At 39.8% G+C, this 14844-nt stretch overlaps 1 protein-coding gene across 1 annotated transcript in view; it reads left to right on the forward strand.

The window, feature by feature from the left end:
- Positions 1-14355, forward strand: part of KCNQ3 (potassium voltage-gated channel subfamily Q member 3) — a 187137-nt gene extending 172782 nt beyond the window's left edge. Inside the window, exons 10-15 of the mRNA XM_056485641.1 lie at positions 369-556; positions 1576-1678; positions 3791-3922; positions 5581-5679; positions 7294-7378; positions 8244-14355. Of these exons, the coding sequence (XP_056341616.1) occupies positions 369-556; positions 1576-1678; positions 3791-3922; positions 5581-5679; positions 7294-7378; positions 8244-8969 (1333 nt within the window). The 3' untranslated portion in view covers positions 8970-14355. The remainder of the gene's footprint in view (positions 1-368; positions 557-1575; positions 1679-3790; positions 3923-5580; positions 5680-7293; positions 7379-8243) is intronic.
- Positions 14356-14844: the final 489 nt, after the last annotated feature.

The following is a 14844-nucleotide window of genomic DNA, read 5'->3' on the forward strand; positions in this document are numbered from 1 at the left end:
AGCTCTGAGCAGATTAGTCTAGTGAATGACATCCCTGCCCATGGCAGTAGTGTTGTTTCATGTCTTAATAACAAAACTACTGCTTCAGGTGTGCTGCTTGAGCTGAAGCACTGTGATACCTTTCATGGAGAGGATAGCATGACCCTCTGGTAACATTTCCAACATTGGTGCCAAAAAATGCTCATAAAAGGCAGTTAATTATCTGTGTAGCTTAAACATTGCTTACAAAGACATTGACTAATTATGGTAGCCCCAGCAGTGTCCTTTTGTACAAACCAATTTTTTAGCCCATTATATACTTAAAGCATCATGAAAACAAGTTAACAGTGTACAAAGGAGGAAAATGATTACTTTTGCTTATTTTGTAGCCAAAAGCTGGGTCTCTTGGATCGGGTTCGTGGTACCAATACTAAAGGAAAGCTATTTACCCCTCTGAATGTAGATGCCATTGAAGAAAGTCCTTCAAAAGAGCCTAAGAATGTTGTCTTGAATAACAAGGAGCGTTTTCGCACTGCGTTCCGAATGAAAGCGTACGCTTTTTGGCAAAGCTCAGAAGGTAGCATATCTGTGTGGATTTCTTTCTGTGCATCCCCTCTTCTCCCCATTTTCCTTTGTTCTGCATATTCTGTTGAAGGTTTGTGACTTTCTGGGATAAGCATGTCTGGTACCTGGTTTTAGGTAGTATGTTTGGGGAAGCCCAAGAAAAAGAGCCCTGGAGTCCAGGCAACACGGTGCTTGAAATCAAACAACATCCCTTCTCAAAAACAGGAGCTGATATGGGATAAGGCCAGTGCTGGATGGCACACACTGGGCAGTCAATCTCTATCCCCCCAAAAAGCACATGCCATCATGGCTTGGTTTATGAGCAAGGATGCTATGCCAAGGTAGCTCCCTCCTACCTGCATCCAGCCCTGCAACAGCCTGTGTCCTGGCATCTCAAACACACCCTCACTGCCACCCCAAACCTTGTCTGTAGAGTCAAGGTCTTCTTCCCTCCCCTCTCTCCCCAAACCTGCCTGCCCCCAGAGGTTTCCACTGGGTCTCCATGCAGCATTACAGGGTATTTTTCCTCTCAGCTGCCCTGAGCACACATTTTCCTCTTTTTGTCCATGACATCTAAATGGCCTTTAAATTAGTTTCCCCTTTCTTGTGCTAGTGCATGCTGGACATGTTACCATGGATGTAGCCTGGGTATCCACACCAGGAACTTGATTTTTTCCTTCATGAAGGTACATGAGCTCCAGGCAGTACCAGTGAGAGGAGAATGGCCTGTGGCTTCTACAACCTGCTTTAGCCTTTATGTAAAATAATTTGGGCAAAGACCCATTGGAAAGGAAGAAAAACTCCCAGTGTTTCAGAAATGCTGGAATCTGAGAGGAGATCCTTCAATAATGTATCTTACAGCTGTCCCAAAATAATTAAATCCCTTTCAAGACCTGACCAGCAAAAGAAGCTGTAAAAGATATTTCTTTATTAAATCGCACTTACTTTATGTAGTACTTTATTCAGCCAGACATCCCTCTAAATAATGTGTGGTGAGATGTTCACACATCTGGTTTTTGACCTGCTTTGCAGATGCAGGAACAGGGGAGCCCATGGCAGAAGACAGAGGTGACAGTAGTGATTTCCCCATGGAAGATATGATCCCCACGTTCAAGACAGCCATCCGAGCTGTCAGGTAAAAGTCTTTTAGAAGGATTATGCTTCAGGAAATAGCATTGTCATGTTGTTACATGTTGAGTCACTGTTTCTGTTCTTGCTATTTTTTAGATGCAATAGATGAGATAATTCTAATGTTTTCAAAAACATGAGACAGACCCTATTCAGTCTGTTGGAAGTATGCAGAAGGGAGAAAGCTTTTTAGTAACATTGACCATGTCATTTTGCAAGATACCCACAGTGTTTTTTATTATAAAATAATATTGTGTACTGTTCCTTGTTAAAATGTTATATAAATATATTTTTCTCAGTTTAGTTACTAATATTTATATGAAACTGGAACTTTTGCTGAACAAAAAATTCTGAGCTGACTCAACTTTTATTCCCAATTGTATGGGTGTGCAACCTGCTTTTCACCTGTCATATTTTAACAGGTGCTGAGGTCTCCATTTCAGCAGTTTTTGGCTTGTGGCACATGTCACCTCTATTTTCACGTCACAAGAGAAATTCCCTAGGTTAGAAAACTCATAGTAAGCCTTGGTCATGTGTTTAGCACATCAAGCAAAGATAATTGATTCACTGATGCTTTGTTACATATTGATGCAGTACTTTTTATTCTTCTCCCTTGAAAAATGCTCCCATGGGAAAATACTCCACTTTCCTTGCAATTGCTGTTTATTCTAGAAGTTGTTAATTTTTGGGCCAGGGACTTACCACCTTCCAGGTGAAATACTGCAAGTCTGGAGTATCTCACATTTATCTATCAGGGAAGATGGTAATAAAAATATAATCATATATTTATATGTATATAACCATGGTATGTATCTTCCTGGTTCTTTTCTAATTGAGAATAAGTTTCTGAAAATTCCAGGTTTTCTTAGGTCTGCTGAAAGCCAAGTGACACAGGCTTTGCTCATGTTACCCATGACTTCTTCCCTCCCACTGGAAATTTCTTCATCCCTGTCCTCCACAGCTTTCCCTTTCTTTCTCTGATACCTGCTTGCTTCCAAACACGTCACCGTTACTTTTGAAAAACTTCTTCCCTACATCCTGTCCAAATCTAATTGATTAATGCAATTTCCATTTAAACTCAATCAGGAGCCAAGATTTTTTTTTTTTTTTTTTTTTTTTTTTTTTGTGTGTGTGTAGTGTACCCATATTCTGAACATTCATTGGGAGTAATTCTTTCAGACAAAACCACTTAATGGATTTCAGGGTCATGATCAAGGAGATTTTAAATTAGAATTGCTAACATTGTGATCCCTATTTTTCATTTATGTATTTGAATGTGTAGTTTTGCTGTTATCATATATAATTTCTCTACTGAGAAGTAAACATCCAGAACCCAAGTCCAAACCAGATGAAGCCAGAGATTTCATTATTTAAGTATATTTCTTCTATTTGTTTAATCTACCAAGATATAAACATTTAAAGTAATGTATAAACAGAAAAGGAGGAAAAAAAGAATGCCAAACATTTTTCAAGTGCCCTGGCCAGCAGGGTTCCTTGTTGTAAGAATTCTGTTACTAATTAATAAGTCATTTTATAATCATAGCAATAGTAACGGCAATCATATTATTATAATTACAACAACAATAAGAATAATGTGATACTGCTGTTTTCCTCAAGGACACCTCAGGCAGTTCTAAAAAGTCTTCACATCTTCACAACCTGAACTGCTGCTCACTTCTTAACTTCCACATTTATATCTAATTAGCATTTCCTATCCAAAACTTTCCCAGGTTCAAAATTAAAACCAAGATGAAAATGATTCAGCATTTCATATACTATAAATTAGTTTTATAATAGGCTGAAGCACAAAAGAAGCAGCTTCAACTTCACAGCTTCAAAATCTCCTGTCACTTGTGTTGTTCAAAGTGATTTGAACAATTGTGATTCTGAAGCTTTAAACCATTTGTTTTAGCCTATTAATTATGCAAAGCCAACTATTATAAATTTTCAAATATGCTATGATGTTATAGATTCTTTGTTTATATTTTATTGCCTTGTTTAGAAATACCACACTCAATTTATGAACACCCAGAGAATTCATCCATATTTTGATAAAACTGGAAACTTTCATCATGGAATTTATATAATAAATTAATATTTTTTTCTGTTTTTTATGCAGAATACTACAGTTTCGTCTCTATAAAAAAAAATTCAAGGAGACTTTGAGGCCTTATGATGTAAAGGATGTGATAGAGCAATACTCAGCAGGGCACCTTGATATGCTTTCCAGAATAAAATACCTTCAGGCAAGGTAAGAATCTTCTGGTAAATAGGGGAAATGTATAACTTTGCTGGCAAAATAAGAACTTTGGCCTATTTGTGTACAAGGCCACTCAGAAACTATGCCTTTGCACAATGTAGGTGGTCCATGAGAAAACCTTTTCCCAAAAATAAAAGTGAGTAGCTAGCAGGAATAACTGCAGGGAGAGACCACTGGCTTAGATTTAGAATAAGGACACAAGAGTTTAAAAATCCTGTGAATTTCCTTGACTGTTTCTTTATTTGATCAGGATCAAATTTCTCTCTTTCTCCCCATTTTACAGATGATAAATTAAAGAATAGTTTCTCTCCATGAACTTTTCTTTTAGCTGTATTCTCTGATGACCTATACCTAGAGAAACATCCCATAAAAGTGCAAGAATACATCAGCACAGGTTTCACTCAGGTGCAATTGACCAATCTGAAAAAAAGTTGGAATTTCAGGCCTCTGTGATGGTTCAGGTGCAATCTGCATCTGCAGCTGTATCCTCACAGATGTGCTTTGAGGCACATCTACAAAACCTGCTGCTGACCATGAGCCCAGGGCAGAGCTTGGGGCTGTAAGCTTGTGTGGGTCTGACTGCACATCTGTGCAGATGTGTGTGCAGATGTGTGGAGCTGTGTGTGCTCAGTGACTCTCAGCAGCAAAATGCCACACAAACACCTTCATTCTCTCCAGAATGGGCTGAGGGAGTGCATCTCTTGCTGCACATTTGGGCCTTGTCTGGACTTACCCTGGCTTTGAAAGGCTGCTGTGATCTTTCTGCTGAACTTGGTAATTTCTTATTTCAAAGTGATTTCCCTTGCACTGGGCTACCTCTTTTCAAGTATGTAACATGTCTGTCAGCAGTGCCTGGGTATCAAGCCAGTACCTGGCTAGCTTTGTGAGCCTTGCCTGGAGCTTTTTCCAGTTCCATTTTCAAACTCCAAGAGGCACTGTGAAACCATGCAAGGGATCTGCATGGACTGTCCAATAACACAGATAACTGGTCTGTGGATTAGTGCTAGTTTGGGGTTGGGCTGAATAAACAGAGACTTACTTGCACCTGAGCAGTTGGATATGACAAATGAAAGAATATTTGATATAATAAAAGAGTACAATTACACGTGTTGTAGAAACAATCTTTCTGCTTTTGGGCCAAATAAAAATTCGAGTAGACTTCCTTATGCAACTTCATTTAAAGTTAAGTTTTTCAAGCCAAAAGAATAATTAGTAAAGAGTAAAATATTGCTGACAATTAGAAACAACAACTGACAGAATGTTACTGGTTTACTAGGAATGTCAGAAATTCTACTTTTTGCCAAGTTCTGGTTTTCATTACCCTGCACAAAATCTGATGAATCTCCTGGCATTTTTAAGAGCAGCTGCTATTGTATATTTTTTGAGAATCATGTTGTTTGATTCCTTTGAAGGAAAAAAAGTTGAATTTCAAAAGCTGAAGTTTGGAAATGGTTAGCTTTAATTACCAGGTAATTGCAATTCAGTGCACTGATTGTGACCCTAAAGAGAGCAGACACACCTCCCTCAATTTATTACCAAATCAACATGTGCTTCCTTTTTGAATCTTTGCCTCAGAGATGCACAGCATATTCTGTCATGTGTTAGCATTTGGAGATGGACTTACACAGTTGCACTTTTCTTTTTTTCAGAGTAGATATGATTTTTACACCTGGACCTCCATCTACTCCCAAGCATAAGAAATCCCAAAAGGGAGGAGCTTTTTCTTACCCTTCACAACAGTCTCCCAGGTGAATTCTTTTATACCTAGTATTTAGCATAGCCCAACACAGAAATAAAAAGTTAATTCACTCCAATAATCATGATCTCTGTTCATGTTATAGTAATGACACTGAGAGGATGTGTTGCTATGAGATACACGTGGATAAACATTGAGACAGAAAGTCACTGGCTTCCCTAAGAGCACTGTGTGGTGGAAATCTAAGCAATGGCTTCTTAATTGTCCAGCTCAGCTTTTCCACAGCTTGAAAAGATGGTTTTAAATTAAGTACATGCATTTGATTGCTGACATGCTAATTTCCTAACATTTAACTTGTAAACCCACTTAAAAGCTCAATAAAAGTCATTAACAGTTTAAAAGTAAATTACTTATCTTCCTGAAGTGTCCACCAAATGGCAAGCAAAGATTTTTAATGCTGCTGATTTTAAACCAGTGATTGGTGAGAGATGCTCAAAATAAATTGTAATAACAGATTTCTGGGTGTGAAAGTTGCACTGTATTATTGTATTGCTGTATTCCACATAGAAAAAAAATCAATAATAAATGACATTTCTTCTGTTGTTTACAACTATCAATCTGTCAATAAATATCCATCAAGAACCACCAGGACCATCAACAATCTGTCCCCAAAGCTGTCGTGGTTACTGAGAACAAAAGCAATCTTACAGAAAATAAATTATCCCACACAGGGAAAAATCTGCAACCACATAAAAGTAAAGACAGAGACCTAAGTACATGGAAGAGGCAGTGATCATTTGGGGAGGAAAGCAGATTGCAAAAACTGCTTGAGCAGTTTCATATCACCAGTAACCCAATGTGGAAAATCTGACATGTTTTAGGTACAGATTTTGCTCTAGTAGGATTTATTCATAGCTATATTTTGGATTTTGTCAGGAAAGAGAAGAACTGGCCATGTTAAAAGTTTTAGAGTATATTTGTTCCATATCATGTTAAAGAGCAAGCACTCAGAAATTGTTTTTCTAGACTTTGGCATAGATTATGGGAAGATACTGATTCCTTTGACATCAGTTTGGAAACCACTTCTTACCTAGTGAATTACCTGATGGACAGGCAGGAGGAAATTTCATAGATGAAAACCTATTCTGGAATCAGCTTTAAATCTCCAGACCAGACTGTTTCTTTTCAGCATTTCCAGTCTCTGACACTTACTATTTGATATAATGAAATTGAGGAAAAAAACACACTCATCCTTGAAACTCAGATTCAGTCTCCAAAGACACTAATTATAAAGAATTAGATTTAAAAACACATGGCCATCTGTAGATCCACTAACTGCACTATCTCAATAATTTTCACAAACTTGAAATTACTCCAACAAGCTGGAGATTAATTTAAATTTTATTTTGAACTTCTGGGGCTTTTAAATCTTTATCTTAAACTTGAAAAACAAAACAAAAAAAAATTAAAAATTGAGATTCTATTTTTTAGGAATGCATTAGCATCACATAAAATAACTTTCACTCCTATTTGTATAAACAGCTAATAGGGCTCCAAGGATCTATATGAATAAATCAACAAGATGATAATTCTGTTTTCTGATATAAATTGCTTATTGTGATGCAAAGAAATACTGAAGTCTAATAGAGTTATTAATTCTTTATAGAAATGAACCATATGTAGCCAAAGCATCTACAGCTGATACTGAAGACCAAAGTATGATGGGAAAATTTGTTAAAGTTGAGAGGCAGGTAAGTGATTTCATGACAATGGAGAGGCTGAGGTGCTTGTTCAGAAATGATAGAGCTGACATAAATTCTGCATGACTCTGGCTGACCCAGGGAGAATTGTGCTGCTGGTGGTGAAGTCTCACAGAGATCTTGTTCTAATGATCACAAAACTATGCTGCAAGTTTTTTCATGAAAGAATTTGCTTACCTGGGAGGTGTGCCTTTTGAAACTTGGTGAATCAATGTCACTGTGTATGGCAGAAGATCCTAACCATGATGTTGAAGTGGGACCTTTTCATTTCTGTAACTTCAGTACACAAATCTGGTGTTTGCTGTGAGCAAGACCTTTTCCTGCAGGGTCTGGACTCAAAATTATTCTCTGCTCTTGGGCCCTATGCAAAAGAGAAAGGAAACTAGTCCTGATATGTAACCCTGGTGTTGTGGGACTATTAGGTGGGGTTAGGTGGAACTCAATGATCTCAAAGTCTTTTCCAACCTAGGTGATTCTGTGATTAACAGTTAGAGAACAGGTCTGTATGCAAAGGTAATTCCATATATTGTCTTTTGGTAATAGCTCTTTACCACAGGTATCAAGGGTTTGTCATGACATTACAGAGTCCTGCTGGGTACTGTACCATTAAATATCCAGCAAGACTAGTATATTTTTGGCACAGCACATAGGGATGGATCTTCTTATTCTGAGGGATGAGAGGATAAGCTGTCATCCATTTCAGCCCAGCTTCTGAGGGAAGGTCATGGCTATGGTGTGCACCTACCTTACCAATAAACACAGCAGCACACCACTGCTGGGGCAGTGCACGTATGGAATCATGAACTCTTTCTGATCAAATGACTTGAGGCAATATCACGACATTGGTATTTTTCAGGTAAATGACATGGGGAAGAAACTGGATTTTCTTGTTGATATGCATATGCATCACATGGAACAGCTGCAGATACAAGTTGCTGAGATAAGTCCATTGAAAGAAACCGCTTCTCCTGCAAGGGAGAAGAGAGAAGAAAACAAATATTCTGAATTAAAAACAATCATATACAAGTACACTGAGCAGTGTTCTCGTGAAACTCCTTACAACTTCCAGCAGGTTCCAGTGAACAAAGTCAGCCCCTACGGCTTCTCGGCGCGGGGTCCCTCGCAGCCCGCAGCCCCGGGCGGGCTCAGCTCCGGCAGGCCGCAGGCCGCGCCGTGCCCGGCTTCACACGCGGAGCGGCCCACGGTCCTGCCCATACTGACAATGGACTCCCGGGCCAGCCACCACGGCCACGGGGACCGGCAGAGCCCCTGCTCCGACTGGGTGTCGCCGAGGCAGCGGCGGAGCCTGACGAGGGACAGCGACACTCCGCTGTCGCTGCTCTCCGTCAACCACGAGGAGCTGGAGCGCTCCCCCAGCGGCTTCAGCATCTCCCAGGACAGAGACGATTTCCCCTTCGGGCCCGGCGGGGGCTCGGCCTGGATGAGGGAGAAGCGCTACCTGGCCGAGGGGGAGACGGACACGGACACGGACCCCTTCACCCCCAGCGGCTCCATGCCACTGTCCTCCACGGGGGACGGCATTTCCGACTCGCTCTGGGCCCCGGCCGGCAAGCCGGGCTGACGGGCCGCGCTGGAAGCCTGGCCTCTCCCGTAATGTAAGCGTACTTTGTATATCCCACTTACTCTACACCCAAAGCTTACTAGCTCCGAACACCAATGGCTGCATAAGATGCATGTGATATTAGTGGTAGTCATTCTGCGCCATTCCATACAAGTTACTGATGCAGTTTTTTTCATGCTGCCAAAACTAAGGAGCTTAGTTTTGAGCATGGTTTGCATGACTTTGCCCTATATAAATGGTACAGCTGATTTCTTCCATGATACATATCTATCTGGTACTCTTCGATACAAAAATGGTGAATTGATAACAGATGAGATACAGTGGTCCTTGCTATGTTTTGTAAACAGAGCAGCAAAATAAAAAAAAAAAAAAAAAAAAAGGAACAATATCCCTTTGTGGAAACATAATGTCTGAATCATTTTCCAATATAAGCAAATCAATCTCTAATCAACCAAGCCAAGAATTTCCAGTATCGAAAGCAGGGAAAAGCATGAGCTAAAGTATGACCTTATTGAAATGCCTTTGTGAACTAAATGTTTTTCTTGTAATCTCTCATATAATTACCCCTCAACTATGATGTTGAAATGAAATTAAGGGTAGGATTTTAAATCATCAAAGCCACCTCCTGGGATTGATCATAGGTGTTTATTTATCGTAAAATGTAAATAAAAATCCCTCAAACTATTTTGAAAATCTACACTAGTGTAAGTAGGATTATAATGGTTTTTTTTTTTTTTTAGAAAATCTTTTGCTAAGTCTCTTTGCTACTTACAGGGCCAAATTTTCTTTGTTATAAAAATAAGGTTGTAGGGAACTCCAGATTTATACCTTCCACTCTTCTATTGACTTAGGTGCTGCTAAGTAAGATACATAATGTAACTCAGCCTCAGTTTCTCAATCTGTTAATTGGGAGATACACTTCCACACATGCTCACAGGTTGAAAGGCTTAATTCTCTAATACTTGCCAAGTGCTTTGAGCTCCTCAGATGTGCAGAAAGTTGCTATTCTCTTCCCTGCAAGTCCTACAGTGTGACATGCTGCCAGGATCTGTTTTTCTCTGTTTGCCTTTCTCTTGGAAATCGGATGCTTCAAATCCATGAATGTATGCTATATTTAAGATTAATATATGAATAAATAATCATCATTTTTGTCATGTGTCCCTGAGCAACAGAGAGATAAGTATGCTCCCTAAGCCTCAGCCAAATATTTTTTAATGGAAGTTGGAAATTACTGAGAAGGAGGAGACCAGGAAAATCACTGGACCACTGGAAAGAAATAAATCAAAGATCTCACCACTACAGTGGGAATGTAGTACCTATGAAGCTAGTGAAACTAGCATATCCAAATATCCTGCACAGGTCTTGGCTGGTGTCAGTCAATGTGCCCATGAGATAGCATCCATGTGATGTCCAGCCTGATGGCTGTACACTCTCTGCATCTGGTGGGAAATGAAGGAGCACAGCCAGTGAGCACAGGGGACAGGAGCCAAGGCATCAACACATCAACTTCAGGATGAGATAAATCTCACTTTAACTTAGTTATGACCAAATGTCTACTAACTTCAAAGAGAGCAGAAAGTGACTCAGATGATCAGAGACCATCCCTGTTAAAGCTCTCACCTCTCCCCACTGATCAGCGTGCAGCCTCTCTGCCATGGCTCATCCCCACCTCATGCCCAGAGCAGCCCCTGTCACTCCACACAGCTTCCTCTCTGTGGCCAGGTCACTGACCAAAAAGATGCAAGGATTTGGCCCAAAGAAGATGTTAGAAAAGGGAATTTCTGTAGAGACTGCTTGTGTTACACTGCAGCTGCACATCTGAGCATCCTTGGCAATCCAGCCAGAGCCAAGAACACTTTGCTGGTCTTCCCAGGATCTATCCAGGGTTTACTGGGTATTGCGCAGCCCTGCGTAGAAAGTGCTCCAATGGACAATATTTTGTTGGGTTTTTTCAACCAGAGTAAACCTTTGGTTTAATTCTTCAGTGTTGTTGACATCTCATAACAATCATTCCATCCAGGGAACTTCTTTTCCTTCCCAGATGTGGGCATTGCCTTTATCCTCATTGCTTGTTCTCTATTGGAAGAGACATCTAAAGGATTAGGATCTTACTTCATCTGATTCTTCAGCTAAATCATGATTCATCCTTCTGGAATGGATCTTCAGGGAGAACAAATTGCTGTTGTTACTGGATTAAATACTGCAGACCAGTTACACCAGCCTTTGAAGACTGGGCTGAGACCATGGAGCTGTTCTAAAGCCACTAGCTATGATGGTATGAGGCACAATTTTGGTAATTACTTAATTGCCAAAATAGCATTGATCTGAAAGATCATCTGTATTTGGCACAGTTTTGTGGCTAAATTTGCAAAGAATAAAAACAAATGACTGAAGTGCAATTTGTTATAATTTGGCATATTGAGAAGAATTCTTTGGCCTTTGCAATTCTTGGAAATACCTGGGTTGTACCTGTTGCAGGTTTTCTGAAATAGTAATAGATGTCTGTGGCAATTTGTGAGATTTAACCCTTATATGACAAGAGAATGGAAAATAATGAGAAATTATTTTAGCATTGCTACAGTTCTGAAGTTGATGTAAGTATGTGCTAGACAAGCCTACTTCAGTTTTCTTGTATGCCAAGGGCCTGTCATTCCTACTGATTTCATCTGAGTTTGGTCCTTCTTTAAATGCTTTCTAGGCCTAAGCAATCAAAAATCAAGGCAGCCAAAGAGCAGGTGCAGTCTGACTGTCTTTGACAGTGGCTATGCCATGCAGTTCCCTGTTCAATTCCCACTGCAATTCTTCAGTTTCTGTTCTCTTTCATCACAGGTCATCTAAAAGGAATATTTTACCAGTATTAAACCCAGTTGAAAATCCATAAACAGCCTCCTTATAAAGATATGTTCTTTCTAAGAGAAAATCCAAGCAAGGGCAGAGACGTGGATGAATATCCAGCTGCACACAGAGTACAGCCCCAGAGAAAGCAGGATTTGAATTGAAGTCAGTATTTTCTCTGGCCTGCAGCCACCAATTTGCAATATGCATCTTAAAGGTGCCAGGTCAGGTATTTGTAGCCACATCATGAAATATTTAATGATGCCAGATAACATCTGCCTCTTCTTAAAAAGCACTGGTGACAAACTCAGCAAGATCCTCTGCAGAAGACATCTGTGGATGCTGTGAAGGAGATCCAAGAAATGAGACAGGCAGATCTGATTAGCTTATTTTAATATTTATTTTTCCTTTTTAGCACTGAAACCTGTCACTGCTCTGTTCATAAGGGTGCTGTTCTTATCAGCTCTCTGCCCTTTTCATCATCAGGATTAAAAACAGGGCATCCACCAGTTCTGCTGCCTGTGCTGACAACAGATTCATGTCAAGGTGTCACCAGAAGGGTGAGATCTGGAGACCATCCCTGCTCTGGGATGTGCACACAAACTGCATCAGATCCAGTCAGGGTGGGTCCAGGGACAGCATCCACCTTGGAACTGTGGTTTATGTGCCAGCCAGAGACTCTGCACAAAGCAAAATAAACTATGGGGGATCCCAGCAACATTAAGAAGGTCAAGACCTGGTTCCACACACAGGAATCTCTATTCACAATTTCATTTGAGAGAGGCATTTGGGTCAATAATAATCTTCATAAAAGGAATTAATTAGATTTATACCTTCTTCTTCATGATGTTTCAGTTTGAAAGTTATCAGTTCTCTATGGGTCAGATCTTTCCTGCATCTTGACTGACACTAGCACTTTGTTTGCATGTACTTAACATTAAAAAGTATTAATGACTTTGATGACTCTCATTTCAGGCTTTGAGATATTTTTCATAATTTCAAACTGTGGAGCTTTGCTCTCCTTGATGTAAGTTAGAAACCCTCTCACAGTGATGTACTGGGAGCAGGGCTGAGTTCTAATCTGCCTTTTTTTATAAATTTCCTTGTGAAGGACAGCACTGCTCTGGAGACATTTTTCTTGGCTACATTTTGAGTGTGATTTTCAGTCCCTAACAAATGCCACATGTCTGGAAGTTTTCAAAAAGGTCAGTCTGTGTTTACATTGTGTGTCTCTCTTTGCAGCATTATTATCAATGAAGTTTCTTCATTTTAAATGCAAACTGGGACTATTTGATTAAGGCAAAAGTGAATACTTAGTTGAAGTATGAAGGTATGATAAATGTGGTTTATGCTCTACTTCAGGAGTTGGCACTTAAAAAAAAATCTAGTCAGGTAATATCTGTTGTCCTTGCCTTGGCTTTTCCCTGCCCTGAATTTATCAATCTGGCTCCTATTAAAATAAAAGGGAATTCAACCCATGGAGAGATTGGTTAAAAAGTCCCTAAATTGAATTTGGCTATATTTGCTCTGTTTTTATCTGTAACATTGCTGCATTATTACAGTCCAGAGTGGAAATAGTTAAAATTTTCTGCTTCAAATGGTGGCCCATGAGTGCTGCAGACCAAAGCCCAGCTGATCCCAGGGCAGAGGGCAGTGCCTTTGGCCCCCAGGGGAGCACCATGGTCCAGCAGCTTGCAGGATCACAGCCTAAGGAACCAGAAAATGCAGAGTAAGGAGCATCCTCATCCCTGCTGGGAGCCCAGCTGCTGCACAGGTGTCACATCTGCTTAGGTGAGAACTAAATCCATCCTGCCCACTGCAGAGCATGAAGCAAGAGCTGGATCTGATTCCTGCACCCCACAGCCCCCACCTCTAAGCTCTAGGTGCCTAAGAACAGCAAATCTAAATTTCCTACAGCACCTCATGAATTTGGTGGGATGTCACTTTTTCAGGAGCCCAGCTGGATGTGAGTGTCCAATCTGAAGGCTATTTTTAAGAGGTGCAGAGGAAAAAGGGGCATTTTCAAGGTTTTGTTAGCTGGGCACTCCAGGAATGAAGATCTTGGGTATCACTTTTCCTTCTGGTTTTTTAGGCTGTAAGATTTGATCCTTCCCAATTCAGCTTTGAGTAGCTGCCCTCTGAAGTTAACTGAAGCAAAATACTGAAAATGGGATCCTATTTCCATCATGAAGAACATGCTGAGACTGAAGGTTACATAGCCAACTGCATTTTGTTTTCTAGTTATAGCATCTTATTATTACTAGTATTTGTGCCTTGCTCACTGAAATCTTCTCCATGCTACAAAGATGCTTTTCAGATTCTGGCTGACAAGGGAACACAACTTTTATACAAGTGGCCTTTAGTGCTCTTTATAATATTATTTATTGTAATTTTTAAACTGTATGTGTAATTTCTATTCTGGCACTGTCCAATATTTGAACAAATTTAATATGTTTATTTCAATATATCTTATGCAAACAATACTTCTTAACTGATTTTTTTATGTTCTGTCTTTAAAAACTTCACCACTTATTAATAAATAGAAATTTCAATTATGATATGGATGCATTTATTTTAATTTAAGTCTTGATATCCTCACACATATTCAAAGAATATATTGTCAAATGTACCCCCAGCAGAGACATTGGCAAAGACCCTTTTGACTTCATCTAGGCAGGAATAAACTCAGCTACAAGTAGGTTTTATGTGGCTTCCACAGCCAGCCCTGTCAATACACAGTAGATCCCATTATTAGAGGCATCTTTTGATTTAGTGGCCATGTAATTCATATGGCTTTGAGCAGAGGTTTGGGTGAAAATGAAAAGTGGGAGGAATGCATTCATACTGGAGATATTCATGTGCTAAAATATTATGGAATTGCAAACAAAATCTAGAGAGAACACAGTAATGGCACAAGCAGGATCAGAATATCCCCTGCAGGGAATTTGTTTGAATTCTGCTCCTGATTCTGTTGCTGCATTTCTGTGTGGTCCTGTGTCTGAACGAGACAGGAAAAGAAACACATGAAATATCAACTCTT

Source organism: Oenanthe melanoleuca, chromosome 2 (genome assembly GCF_029582105.1).
Source record: "Oenanthe melanoleuca isolate GR-GAL-2019-014 chromosome 2, OMel1.0, whole genome shotgun sequence".
Taxonomy (NCBI): Eukaryota; Metazoa; Chordata; class Aves; order Passeriformes; family Muscicapidae; genus Oenanthe; species Oenanthe melanoleuca.